The sequence below is a fragment of the Carlito syrichta genome, unplaced genomic scaffold (genome assembly GCF_000164805.1).
Source record: "Carlito syrichta isolate Samal-C Ts95f unplaced genomic scaffold, Tarsius_syrichta-2.0.1 Scaffold100030, whole genome shotgun sequence".
In the NCBI taxonomy this organism is placed as follows: Eukaryota; Metazoa; Chordata; class Mammalia; order Primates; family Tarsiidae; genus Carlito; species Carlito syrichta.
This window is the reverse complement of record NW_007044126.1, coordinates 112,230-126,632: the sequence shown is the minus strand read 5'-3', so window position 1 is coordinate 126,632 and position 14,403 is coordinate 112,230. Positions and strand designations below refer to the sequence as shown.

Here is a 14,403-nt window from a genome sequence, read left to right as displayed (position 1 = left end):
CAGTTAGGATCAGTTGCCCCTGGCCAGCTGTGAAGGGCAGTTCAGATCATCACTTAGTTCACCACTGCCCCGTTCACTACTCAGATCTGACCTGTGTCTGTCAGGCTTCCATTTTCCCCCTTTTGGTGTTGTTACCTTGAATCGCCAGCAGGTGGTGTTATCCCTCGCTCCAGATGGTCTTTATCACAGCTGCTCGCCCGCCCCTAAGGGGAGGGTGATGTTGCCTGGAGGCACCCAGGAAGAGACCCATGGCCTGGCAGGATGTCCAGTGGTAGTAGACCTCGGCAGATCTTGCTCGTAGGGGCTTCAAGGTCTGAAGTTGTGGATCACTTCAGGCACGGGCATGCGATGTGTAATGGCTGCCTTGGCGGTGGTGGCTGTGGCTTACCTCAGGCACTGACGGTTTGATGTGGAATGGCTGTTTGGGCGGTGGCGGCCGCAGCAGCAGCGGCGAGGGCAGCTGGCCTCAGGCACAGGCGGAGCAATGTGTAATGGCTGCCTCGGAGACAGCGGAGGCAGCGGCTGTTGTGGCGGCGGCTTGCCTCGGGCACTGACAGTGCGATGTGGAATGGCTGCTGACTGTGGCGGCAGTGGCAGCAGCAGCAGTAGCGGCTTCAGTGACAGCAGTGGCAGCCACAGTAGCTGCCCAGACCACAGTGATGCCTCAGTGAGGTCTACGGCCGAGCTCCAAGTGAAGAGCAGGCTGCCGACGATGGGATCTGCAGGCTCCGGGGAGAGAACCAGAGTCTCTTTGTGTTCTCCTTGGTGGAGAGTCTCACAGACTGAGCTGCCCTGTCACCATCTTGCTGGAAGTCCGACGGTCTTTTGCACATTTATTTTATACCCTGAGACTTTGCCAAAGTCCTTTATCAGTGCAAGGAGGTTTTTGACAGATTTTCTTGGGTCTTTGAGGTATAGAATTATGTTGTCTGCAAAGAGGGATAACTTGACTTCCTTTTTTCCTTTTTAGATACCCCTAATCTCCTTCTCTTGTCTGATTGCTCTAGCTAGGACTTCCAAAATTATGTTGAAAAGAAGGGGTGAGAGTGGACATCCTTGTCTTCTTCTGGTTTTCAGGGGAAATGGTTCCAATTTCTGTCTGTTTAGCAGTATGTTGGCTGTGGGTTTCTGGTAGATGTCTCTTACTATTTTGAGGTATGCTCCATCTATACCTAGATGTTCAAGGGTTTTTATCAAGAAGGGGTGCTAGATTTTATCAAAAGCTTTTTCCATGTCTAGTGATATAATCATGTGGTTTTTATTTATAATCTGTTGATGTATTTAATTATGTTTATGGTCTTGTGAATGGTAAACCAGCCCTGCATCCCAGGGATGAAGCCTACTTGGTCATAGTGGATGATTTTTGAGATGTGTTGTTGGATCTGGTTTGCTAGGATCTTGTTAAGAATTATAGCATCTGTGTTAATTAAGGATATTGGCCCATAGTTTTCTTTCTTTTTTGGATCTTTTCCTGGTTTGAGTATCAATGTGATGTCAGCTTCATAAAATGATTTTGAGGAGAGTTTTGTCTTTCCCAATTGCCTGGAATACTTTCAATAGGATTGGTATCAACTCCTTGTATGTTTTGTAGAATTCTTGTGGAAAGTCATCTGGTCCAGGACTTTTTTGGTAGGTAGGTTTCTTATGACATCGTCAATTTCCTGGATTGTTATTGGTCTATTTAGGGTCTTGATTTCTTCTTGTTTCAACCTGGAGAGGTTGTATAATGTCAGAAAGTTCTCCATTTCCTTTAGGGTTTCAAGTTTGTTTCAAGTGTACATAGTAGTCTCTGATAATCTTTTGTATTTCTTCAGGGTCATTTGTGACTTGATCTTTTGTATTTCTGATTGTGTTTAATTGGGCTTTTTCTCTCTTTTTCTTGGTCAATCTAGCTAGGAGTCCATCAATCTTGCTTATCCTTTCAAAGAACCAGTTTTTTGTTTCATTGATATTTTGTATTATCTTTTTGTCTTCTATGTCCTAAATTGGGCTTTTATTTTGATGATTTAGATTCCTCTGCTGAAGTTAGGGTTTTTGTGGTCTTGCTTTTCCAGCTTCCTTAGGTGATTTGTTAGGCTGTTAACTTGTGATCTTTCCATTTTCTTCATGTGTATTCATAGAGATATGAATTCCCCTCTTAGTACTCTTTTCATGGCATCCCTGACTTTTTGGTAAGATGTTCCTTCATTTCATTTGTTTCCAGGTATCTTTTATTTATTTATTTTTATTTTTTATTTTTTTTTGAGTTGGAGTCTCACTCTGTCGCCCAGACTGGAGTGCAGTGGCCGCTCCCGGCCACCGCAGCCTCGATCTGCTGGGCTCCGGCGATCCTTCTGCCTCAGCCTTCCAAGTAGCCGGAATTACAGGCATGCGCTACCACACCCGGCTGGTTTTTTTTTATTTATTGTAGAGATGAGGTCTCGCTGCCCAGGCGGGTCTTGAACCCATGGGCTCAGGCAATCCACTCACCTCAGCCTCCCAAAGGCATGGGATTACAGGCCAGGTATCTTTTAATCTCTGTTTTGATTTCTGTGTTGACCCAGGAGTTGTTTAGCATCATGCTATTTAGTATCCATGTCTTTGTGGGTTTTGGGGAACTTTGTTGGTGTTAATATTTATTTTTATTCCACTGTGGTATGAGAAGGTGCATGACAGTATTTCAATCTTATGACATTTGTTTATGCTTGATTTATGGTTGAGGATGTGGGTGATCTTAGAGTACATTTCATATGGTGATGAATAGAATGTATATTCCATGGTTGTTGGGTGGAGTGTTTTGTAGGTATTAATTAAGTCCATTTGGTCAAGTGTCACATTGAGGTTCTGGATCTCCTTGTTAATTTTTTGTCTTGATCTGTCTAGGTTTGTTAGTGGGGTATTTAAGTCCCCAGTTATGATAGTGTTAGAGTTAATATCTTTTCTAAGTTTACCTAGAAGCTGTTTTATGAAAGTTGGTGCTCCTATGTTGGGTGCATATATGTTTAGGATGTATATTTCTTGTTGTTGGATTGAACCTTTTATCATTATATAGTGACCTTCTGTATCTTTTTAATTTTTGATAGTATAAAGGATATTTTGTCTGATACTAAGATTGCTACTCCTGCTTTTTTTTTGTGTTCCATTCACCCGAAATTTTATTTCACATCCTCTTACTTTGAGTCTGTGAGTGTCCTTTCTGTTGAGGTGAGTCTCTTGGAGACAATATATTGTTGCCTCATGATATTTTATCTAATTTGCCATTCTATGTCTTTTCAGTGGTGCCATTTAGTTCATTCACATTCAGGCTAATTATTGAGATAGGAGAATTTATCCCTGTCATGAGGTTCTTATAGAGTTTGTTGTTGTTGCTTCTGTTTATTTATGTGTTTGTTGTCTCTTTTAATTTTTGGGTTGATTCATGTGTGTTTTCCATCTTTTCCCTGCATTCCTGTGAAGGGCACTGTCATTCTTTTTTTCCTTTGTTCTGTGTTTAATACTTTCTTAAGTGTCTCTTGTAGAGTTGGTCTGGAGTCAGCATAAGCTCTTAGGGACTGAATGTCTGAGAAGGATTTTAATACTCCATCACTGATGAAGCTTAGCTTAGCTGGGTAGGTAATTCTTGTCTGAAATTGTTTATCTTTGAGAACTTTGAAGTTTGGGCTCCAAGCTCTCCTAGTCTGAAGTGTTTCTGTAGCTAAGTCTGCTGCTATTCCAACTGGTCTTCCCTAGTAGGTAGTCCAACCTTTTTCTCTTTTTGCCTTTAGGGTTTTTTCTTTTATTCCTACATTGTGTAGGCAAATTACTACGTGTCCAGGATTTGGTCTTCTCATTTGTTGTCTTGCAGGGGTTCTCTGAATCTCTTGAGTTTGAATGGTTGCATTACTGATGAGATGAGGAAAGTTTTCTTGGATAATTTCATGGAATGTTTGTTCCAGATTAGTCTCTGTCTCTCTATCTGCCTCAGAAATTCCAATTAATCTTAGGTTTGGTCTCTTGAAATAATTGCTCATCTCTTAGAAGTTTTGTTCTGTCTTTTAAAGCTTCTTTTCTGTTTTAAGCAGTCTGGGTTAGTTCCATATTTTGGTCCTCAAGTTCTGAGATTCTTCTGTTTGGTTGATTCTGCGTTCCATGCTTATCAGTTTGTTATTTATTTCATTCACTGTATTCTTTATTGCTGTTATCCCAGTTATCATTGCCTTCATTCTTTTTTTTTTTTTTTTTTTAGATGGAGTCTCACTCTATCAATCAGGCTGGAGTGCAGCTTCATGCTCATGGCCACCCCAGGATTGACGAGCTGGGCTCAGGTGATCCTTTCACCTCAGCCTTCCAAGTAGTTGGAACTACAGCCATGTGCTACTGCACCTGGCTAATTTTTTGATTTATTGTAGAGATGAGGTCTTGTCAAGTTGCCTAGGCTGTTCTCAACCTGTGGGCTCAGGCAATCCCCTTACCTCAGCCTCCCAAAGTGCTGGGATTACAGGTTTGAGTCACTGCATCTGACCTCCTTCATTCTTTTCTCTTGTCTCTCCTTATTTCTATATATTCTCTCTATTAGCATCTTGATATGTGGACTTGTGGTTTGAGACCCATCATTCTGGGGGTTCTTCATTATTTGCATTCCAAAGTCTGTATTGTCAGTGACTGACTTCCCAGGGGTCTGTGTGAGACCCATATTCTTCCTTTGGTTTTTCTTCATTTGTGTAGATTTTCCTCCTCCTTTAAAAAAATCTCTTCTTTAATTCTGTTGTTCAGGATGGGGGCATAGCTCTTACTTCTGTTTGCTCAATCTCCTATTCTTCCTTATGTTGATCTTCTGGCTTTGTTCAATTCTGAATGTCGACTGTGGGTGGGTGAGGCTGTACTTTTTGCAGTTTTGAGATTTAATTGAGGGGGAAACTGTGATTCAGAAACTATTTGCAGATACCAGTGTCTGCTGACAGGTGTGTGGGTCCCATGGACCTCATGTCCCACTGCCTTACAATCTCTCCACGCAGTAGAAATATAGATTTGGCCCCTGAAGGCAAAATGAGGCAAGAAAAAGGAAAAGAATGGAAGAAGAAAGGAAGGGGATGTGTGAGAAGAAGGTGGAGAGAGAGAAGAAGAAGAGGGAAAACAAGGGTACCAACTAACAAATGAAAAGAGATACAAAGACAGAAAAGGTAAAAAACCAAAACAAAACAAAAAACCCAGATGATCATACAACACACAAACCAACAAAAACCTCCCTGTTGACGTATTTTTCCTCAAAAATACCCATACACAAACAGGAAGTCCAAAAAAGACAGCATTAAAATAACAGAAACAAAGCAAGTACAAAAACAGAAAGAGAGAGAAAAAACCGAAAACAAAAAACAAGCAAAACAAACAAACAGAAGCAAAACAAAATAAAACAAAAACACAAAACTTGCTCTGGTGCTGTCTGATGTTCTGGTCTCCAGACCCTCCCCTCTGCTCTCAGTGCAGGCTGATAGGGTTGCTCTCAGTGTGGGTCAGATGCTCCACAGACTACTGTGAGAGGAGGGTGGATCAGATCTGGACTCACCCAGCTTGCTGCCACTGTTGTCAAGTCTTCTACTCAGATCTGACATGACTGTGCCTGTTCCAGCATGGGGGAGGAGTGTCTGTCTCTCTGAGTTTGATGAGTTAATCTCTGTGTTCCAGGTTGGAGGCTGGGTGGAGCTGGGTGGGGCAATGTAGGTCTTTGCCTCCTTGGACAGAGAAAATGGCACCAATTGGCCTTTCCTCACCAGTGGTGGGGCTCCTCTCCAGCTCTCCCTGACCTGCTCTCTTCATGGATCTGGAGCTCTAGCCACTCTGCTGTCACAGGTGATGGTGTGGGCAGGGTGCCAGGTGGTAAGGATCAGCTGTATTCCACAGCCTTTTCTCAGGAGAGCCCCAAGAACAGTAGATGATCCTGCATGCTGGGGTCTCCAATCTCAGGGTAGTGAGGGTTGTGTTCACCTCCAGAGGAGAGCCTCGGGTGCATGAACCTGAGTCTCCTCTCAGATGGGCTTTCACTCAACCACCCACACATACCCACTCATGCAGAGAGTCTTTATGGATACTCGCTTTTGCAGAGACTCTCACAGTCTGACTGGTTCTGTTGCCATCTTGCCTTTTAGTTTAATTAAGACACATTTGTCTATGTTTGTTTTGATTGCTTATGCTTTTGAAGTGTTATCCATGAGTTCTTTGCCTAGATCAATGTCCAGAAGAGTTTTCCTTAGGTTTTCTAATATTTTTATAGTTTCATGTCTGACATTGAAGTCTTTGATACATTTTGCATTGATTTTTGTGTATGGTGAGAGATGGGGATGCAGGTACCTAGCAGAATGGGTGGGTGTACATGGCCAAGTGTGGACAATTAGATAGATAGATGGAGAGACCATGCTTACATAAATTTTAAATACTTTTATTACAGTATATTATTATAATTGTTTTCTTTTTTATTAGTTGTTGTTAATATCTCATTGTGCTTAATTTGTTAACTAAACTTTATCATAGGTATGTGTATATATATATATAAATGTAGCATATATGAAAGATCTTCAAAAAGTTCATGGAAAATGCATTTTATTGAAAAATTATACATGGATTAAAAATGTTTTTACAGCAAAATGAGCTCATACTAACTTGTTATAACATGTCTGAATGAGATCTAGTTTGAGGCATTAAGAAGGATAAGACATGAGTTTGAAAAGAGCCTCTATCAGAGCAAATGAATTCTGCTAAAGTTGAAACAAGAACAGACATCAAATTGATAGTGGGGTTTGGTTGGAAGAATTGTGAAATCACTGAAAAGTTTATGGGAACAATGGCCCACGGAAATCAGCAGTTTACAAATGCATAACTCATTTTAAAAAAGGACATGTTGGCCAGGCTCGGTGGCTCAGCCTATAATCCCAGCACTTTGGGAGGCTGAGATGAGTGGATTGCCTGAGCCTGCGGGTTCGAGACCCACCTGGGCAACTTGACAAGACTTCATCTCTACAATAAATAAAAAATTAGCTGGGCATGGTAGCACGGGCCTGTAGTTCTAGCTACTTGGAAGGCTGAGGCAGAAGGATCGCTGGAGCCCAGCAGATTGAGGCTGCGGTGGCCGGAAGCGGCCATTGCACTCTAGTCTGGGTGACAGAGTGAGACTCCAACTCAAAAAAAAAAAAAAAAAAGGGACATTTTGAAGATAAAGGCTGTGACAGCTGACCATCTACATCAATTTGCAAGGAAAAAATAAATCTTGTTTATGTCCTAATTGAAGAGGACTGATGATTAATGGCAGAAAAAATTAGCTAGCACCAGAGATGTCTCAACTGGTTCAGCTTAGACAATTCTAACTAAAGTTAAACAAACTTTCCACCTGATAAGTGCCAAAACCATTGCACCATTGCAACTGCAGACAAGATCAGAGTTTTCAATAGAAACTTTAAACAAGTGGGATCAAGAAATATTTCTTTGAAGAATTAGAAGATTTGTGTGTGTGTGTGCGTGCGTGTGTGTGTGTGTGTGTGTGTGTGTGTGTGTGTGTGAAAGCAAGATTTGTTGAGAGGACAGAAAAGCTCCCATAGTAGGAGGGGACCCAAAGGAGTTGCCAGTCTGGGGACAGTACCCATGGCAGACCTGAAGAGAAGAAAATGTGATAGGAAAGGCTGTCTCAGAAATGAAAGTAAAGAGATAGGTTCTCTTTAACTCACCCTTCCATTCAGCCCCACGTTCAGATGCCAAAACTGATGTGGATTTTTCAGGTCAGCCTGGGCTTTGAGAGTGTCTTCAAGGTCAAGGTTCTTGTCTCATGCCCAGGAAGAATGAGGGACACGGACAACCAGAAAGTGAGAAAACAGGATTTATTGAGAGATAGAGAAGGTCCCACCATGGGAGGGGACCCAAAAGGGTTGCCTTAATAGACGATTAAATACGGCATTATGACAAAGTACAATAAAAAGAATGGCTACTAAGAGGTGAAAGTGGTCCAGTAAAAGCAAAAGTGAACTAGTCAAGAGCAAAAGTCATGGCAACAGTTTTTTGGGAGTGTTGAAGGCATTTTGCTTGTTGATTTTCTGGAGGGCCAAAGAATGATAACATCGGTCTTTCATGAGAGTGTCTTAAGAAAGTTAGCCAAAGCTTTAGCAAACAAATGCCTGGGAACGCTTCACCATGGAGTCCTTCTCCACCATGATAGTGCTCTTGCTCATTCATCTCCTCAAACAAGGGAGAACATGCAAGATTTTTGATGGGAAATCATTAGGCATTCACTTTACAGTCCTGATTTGGCTCTTTCTAACTTTTTGTTTCCTAATCTTTAAAAAATATTTAAAAGGCATCATTTTTATTCAGTTAATAAGGTACAAAAGATTACATTAACATGGTTAAATTCCAGGACCCCAATTCTTTAGAAATTGACTAATTGGCTGTTATTGTCACTTAGAAAATTGTCTTGAAATTGATGAAGCCTATGTTGAGAAATGAAACATATTTAAAATTTTTATCTTTTAATTCAATTTTCCACAAAATTTTTGAAGTCATTTCAAGGATTTGGTACTATCTTCAGTTTCAGGCATCCACTGGAATCTTGGAGTCGCTCTCTCATGGAAAAGGGTGACTACTGTATCTCTGTTTTCCCCTTCATACTATCAGCTCCTTGAGAACATGGACCACAACTTAACAACTACAATCACAAATCAGCATTTCTTTGGCTCTATCTCCATCCATTCTGTGTTAGTTTCAGATTATACCTTTCAATTTATTCTAGAAGCCTCTATCTGGCATCTCATGTGTGCCTCAGACAAGAGCTCTTGGTTACTTCAAGCACAGTCTCATCCTTTCACTTCAATGCTCCCAATGGCATGAATGCCTAGCAAAAGGATTACTGATATGTTGTCTGTTAAAGTTGCCATGCTGCCTATTCATGTTGCATAGCAGCTACTGCTGCTGAATTTCTTATTATCTGCAGAGGGTCATCTCATGTCACTGCATCATCTTCTGATGCTTTTTTATTTTTGCAGAATCTATAAGCACTCTTGCTGTTAATGTGAGATGCTGCTTGCATTCATGCTGTGGATAGATTATTCTTTTATTGCCCCATGAAGGCTAGATTAAAAAAAAACACTCTTATATTATAGTTTTCCTTAGTATTACCTTGCATTCTTTTACCTTAGGTATTATTTGTGTGTCCAGGAAGATCAGGATTGTCAATAGTTTATGTTAATGGTGGTACTATATTTAAAATAATTTTGAATTCTAATTTAAGGAGTTATGTAATAAATTATTGCTCTATATGAAGACTTATGCTTCACTTGAACATTTTATGCTAATTACTGGTGTTTTGTTTTTGTTTGACCTTCACAATATGTTTTCATGGTAGACTTCTGTACTTACAAAAATACTTAATGTTGCTAAATCAGAGAGTCCATTTTCTGACCATTCTAGCCTTGCCAGCATCTGTGACCCAGTGCTAACTTATCAAGAGAAACTTAATTTCTGATTTAAAATGACCCATATTTGAGTTGGCTAATTCTTTCTTCTGACTGAGCCTGCTGTTGAAGTTCTTCATTGAAATTTTCAGTATAGTCATTATACTCTTCAGTTCTAAAACTCTTTTTTTAAAAAAATGGTTTATATCTCTTGGTTCAACTTATTTTTTCATATATTGTTTTTCTGATTGTATTTATTTGTTTTGTCTTGTAGCTCACTGAACTTCTTTAAGATAATTATTTTAAATTATTTGTTGGACAGTTCATAGATCTTTATTTTTAGGGCCAGTTACTGAACCATCATCTTGTTGTTCTATTTATTTATTATTTTTATTATTATTTTTTTGAGTTGGAGTCTCACTCCGTTGCCCAGATTGGAGTGCAGTGGCACGTTCATGGCCACTCCAGCATTGACCTACTTCTTTAACAGGTATATATATGCTTTGTACATTCATTTGTAAGTATGATATGTTTTATAAAGATAAAAGAACCAAATAAATATAACAGTATGCAAAGGTCTTAACAGTAAAAAAGCAAAAGCAAAGAGCATAATGAGATTAGGCTTAAAACTCTGCATGAGCTATTACTTTGTGTGGCTTCATCTCTAGCGTATTTGCTGCTCTTATTGTCTCCTGTTTTATAGGAAAAGACGTCAGGTCTGCTAAGGTGATGGAATACCTGGGAAATTGGTGGAAAGATGGAAAATTCAAATTTTCATGAATAAGCACTCAGGTATATGCTAACATTGTTACCAGTTACTTATGCTTCCTGGGAAGTTCAATGTGTAGCCAGGGCCTCCTCGTATTTCTGGAGGTCACAACAGCATACAAACCCTTGAGAGAATGACAAAAAGAGTTTCTGGAAGGTCAAGATTGGATCTTTTCAATGAACAGGCAATACAGTAAGCAGTGGGGTTATTCGGGCACTGAAATTCAAGAACATCGCCTCTCGAATGGAGAAAACTCTGCTGAGCCTAGAATTGTAGGAATGTCTTCATGCAGTGGTGGTCTCATGTTCTTTACCTATGCTAAAAGGAATTTGACTGAATCTGTTGGTTTCTGTCATTTAATCACTGTCATTCTGTGACATCTGTGTGCTGACTATAGCCAACTTCAAGGCTCAAGGTTCAGTTCTTTCTTCTTTCCTTCACCATACACGCTTGACTGTGGGGATTTAGTTGGCGGCTTACCTTAGGTCAAAGAAAGCAAAGCCTACTTTGGATAGCCTCTTGTGCGTGGTGGATGATAACGTGTGTAGAATTTTGTAAAGTGTCGATTTTTTCACTCCATTTGCGAAATATCAATGGCTAGGTGAGGATGAAAAGCCTTTTAAACTGAATTAAAACAACATGAGTTTGTGAAAAAAACTTTAGAAAAGTATAAGCTAATATTAAATAAATTTAACAATTTGGGCTTAGTTTTTATCCCTTTTCACTTAACTATGGTAAATCAGCAATTGTAAAATATATCTTAGGTCAGAAGCATTATGAGAATAGATTTGTGTTTTATAGGTTAGATTATTGTGTGAGAATGATGCTGTGGACCTAGGACCAGCAAAACCACCTGCTGCTAAACAATGATCAGTTATTTGACAGCTGAAAGATGAGAGACAAAGATGGTTTCAGAATTCACTGTGATGAGATCAAAACAAGATTATCTTTCTAGGAAATATAGCCTGCACTTACAAGAAGACACACTGATGAGATCATCTAGTTCAATAAGATACAAATCCCCATTCACAGGTGCAGTGAATGAAGAGCATGTGAGAAATGGAGTTTCTAGAGCCTCAGAGCCTTCTTGCAGCCTCTCACAATGGAAATCTGGCACCAGGCTGCACAGACAGTGACATTCTTGGGAATTTTCCAAGTCTGGCTTCTGCCCAATATGTTGATTCTTTCTCTCCGGTTCTTTTAGCTCTTTATGCCTGTCTTCTATGGCCACACAGTTGGAATTTTCTCTCTTTCTTGCTGTCAACTTTTATCTATGACTTTTCTCTCCTACAGATCCATGACACTGCTTTCTTATTACAATTATGACTATTAGTGTATTTCCAAAAGTAATTAAAAGTAATGATTCATGACACTAATGATTTTACTAAATGTAAAGCTAAAGAATGTTTTAGAATTAGGAAGATGATTCAGCATATTCATAAGAAAACATTCTTGATTAAGATGATAATTTAATCTTGTCTCTAAGAGGGATTAAAGTGAATAATCCTCCCTCTAATAACATTGTGCCGTTCTCTCATACTCTTGTCATTTAGCTTGCAGCATTAGACATTGGGGGCAGTCAGGAGTACTCCTTACTACTGTAAACTTATTCAATGCCTTGTTGTATGCAGTTTTATCCCAGTTTTCTACAACCTTATGTTTTTATTATAGTTCAACACCCGATATGTTGCAAATATCTTCTCAAAGTTCTTTTTAGAGCTACCTTCATTTCCTTGTTTTTCAGGCTGTATATGAGGGGATTCAACATGGGAGTTAATACAGTATACTGCACAGAGAAGATCAACTCCATGGGGGAACCTGAGTTTGGCATGAGATGGCGGAACAAACCTGAGCCATAGTAAAGTGTCACTGCAGTGAGGTGGGAAGAGCAGGTGGAGAAGGCCTTGCTTCTACCAGAGGTAGAGCTGATGTTCAGGATGGTAGAGATGATGCGAATGTAGGATAAAAAGACCAAAAGGAAGGTTCCCAGCCCATGCAGGAGAGTGGAGCAGAGCAAGGCAACGAGGTTCCTGGAGATATCAGAGCAGGACAGAGGGAGGAGAGACGGCATCTCACAGCTGTAGTGGTGGATGATTTTAGCCTTACAGAAGACCATGTTCACAGCTAGGAGGATGTTGATCAGGGCATCCAGAAAGCCCAGTCCCCAAGAGCCCCACACAAAGTGCATATATAGCTGTTTACTCATGATCTGTCCATAAAGCAATGGTTGGCAGATGGCGGCATAGCGGTCATAAGCCATCACAGAGAGGAGGCAGGCTTCAGTCCCTGCAGTGACAAACACAAAGAAGACCTGAGCCAGGCAACCCTCTACTGAAATAGTTTTCCTCTGTGACAGGAGGTTCTCCAGCATCTTGGGCACAGTGACCGAAGAGAAGCAGAGATCAACAAAAGAAAGGTGACTCAGGAAGAAGTACATGGGTGTGTGGAGATGAGAATCAGCCCTGATCACCAGCAGCAGCATCAGGTTCCCTGTTATAGTCAGGAGGTAAATCCCCAGGAACAGCATAAAGAGCAGAGCCTGGACATGTGGGATGACAGACAACCCCAGGAGGAGGAACTCTGTGATGGTGCTGTGGTTCCCCAAGGCCATTTACAGAGGCTGTTCCCTAGAAATAACATGGAAAATCATGGCAGCCAAGGTTCTAGTATATTCCGAGCAATTTTCTCATGGTATTGATTCTCTTTTCGTATCACTATTATTCAGTAAACATTTCTGACTCCTACTATGTCCCAGGTTTTGTGACAGTCACTGGGAACATAAAGACGATTGAGATGTGGTGTTTGCTCCACAGACAAGAAATTATAGCAGTGTTATTAATGTAAAGGGAGCTAAGATTTTGATTTATATAGGTGTCAATAATGACTTTACATTGAGGAAGCCTGAACAATTTTTAAAAGAAACTACATGACTGCCCTAGGAAATGAGTATCAATGAAACAATTAATTGATATGAACAATGTGTTTAAAAACTCAGAATTGGCCAGGCACAATAGTTCATGCCTGTAATCCCAGCACTTTGGGAGGCCAAGGCAGGAAGATTGCTTGAGCCCAGGAGTTCGAGACCACCCTGGGTACCATAGCAAAACCTTATCTCTCTCTCTCTCTACACACACACACTCTCTACACACACACACACACACACACACACACACACACACACCACACACAAAATTAGCTGGATGTGTTGGCGCATACCTGTAGTCCCAACTACTTTGGAGACTGAGACAGAAGGATTGCCTGAGCTCAGGAGGTCAAGGCTGCATTAAGCTGTGATCATGCCACTGACTCTAGCCTAGATGACAGAGTGAGACCTCCAACTTAAAAAAATTTAGAAAAATCAAGTCACGTTTAATAAAACATGGGTAGTTCTGAAAAGCTGATGTTTAGAGTATGCTTTTACAACATAGATCAAGGCTAATGTGGACTGTTGCATCAGACTAGATTATAATTCCAGCTGTACCACTAATCAGCTATATGTCTTGTACAAGATACATAAAGCTCTGTATCTTAATTTCCTAGTATATAAAATGCAGATAATAGTACCATGCAGAGTTTTGAGAATTAAATGTGAGATTATATATAAAGCACTTCAAAAATACCTACTCTTAACTAGTATTTCTCAAGATTATAAATCTAGGTAAAACTCAGATAAATTCTCCTATATTGTGAATACTCTCAAAGATCAAAGTCATTGCTGCTAATGTTGCTGTTGTTAATATTACTTTATGTGTCTTTATTAAGAGAGGGGTAAAAAACACACACACATTGAAATCACTACCAGTAGAACTTGTTTCTGCTCATGACCACGGTTAAAAGAAACATTGGAGGTCTGGAATTATTTTGGAGTAGAGACTGTCTCTTAAAAGGGTAAACCACTTTGCAATTGATTTGGATGCCATCATTCAGAGAGGAGGGCACGTAATTCCTACTAGTAGGTATTGCTACTAGACTCCAGAGATGACAAGTGGGAGAGAAATTGATTGGTACTCATGTAGATACCTAAGGGTATCTCCAATAGCACTACTAGGATAGATGTGTATCCCAGGAAAGGCTGAGAAAGACTTGAAAGAATTTTATGACATGGGAATACTTGAGTGGTTAGTTAGGCTGTAGCAGCAGCCAAAGTAGAGTACTACATGTTCTGGACCACTCTCTCATATAATACAGGAAAAAAGTTTGGGACTTGATCCTGCAGGACTGTGAAGTTGGACTCTAAACATTTGACTT

General features: G+C 40.2%; 1 protein-coding gene across 1 annotated transcript; it reads right to left on the bottom strand.

Moving 5' to 3' along the window:
• Positions 1-388: 388 nt before the first annotated feature.
• Positions 389-12,766, bottom strand: LOC103266345 (olfactory receptor 8S1-like; the record flags this gene model as incomplete). Its single annotated transcript, XM_008063952.2, has 2 exons — positions 11,879-12,766; positions 389-579 (listed from the first exon to the last, which is right to left on the bottom strand). Coding segments are annotated over exons 1-2 (1,079 nt in total), but the record flags the coding sequence as incomplete, so codon positions are not given.
• Positions 12,767-14,403: the final 1,637 nt, after the last annotated feature.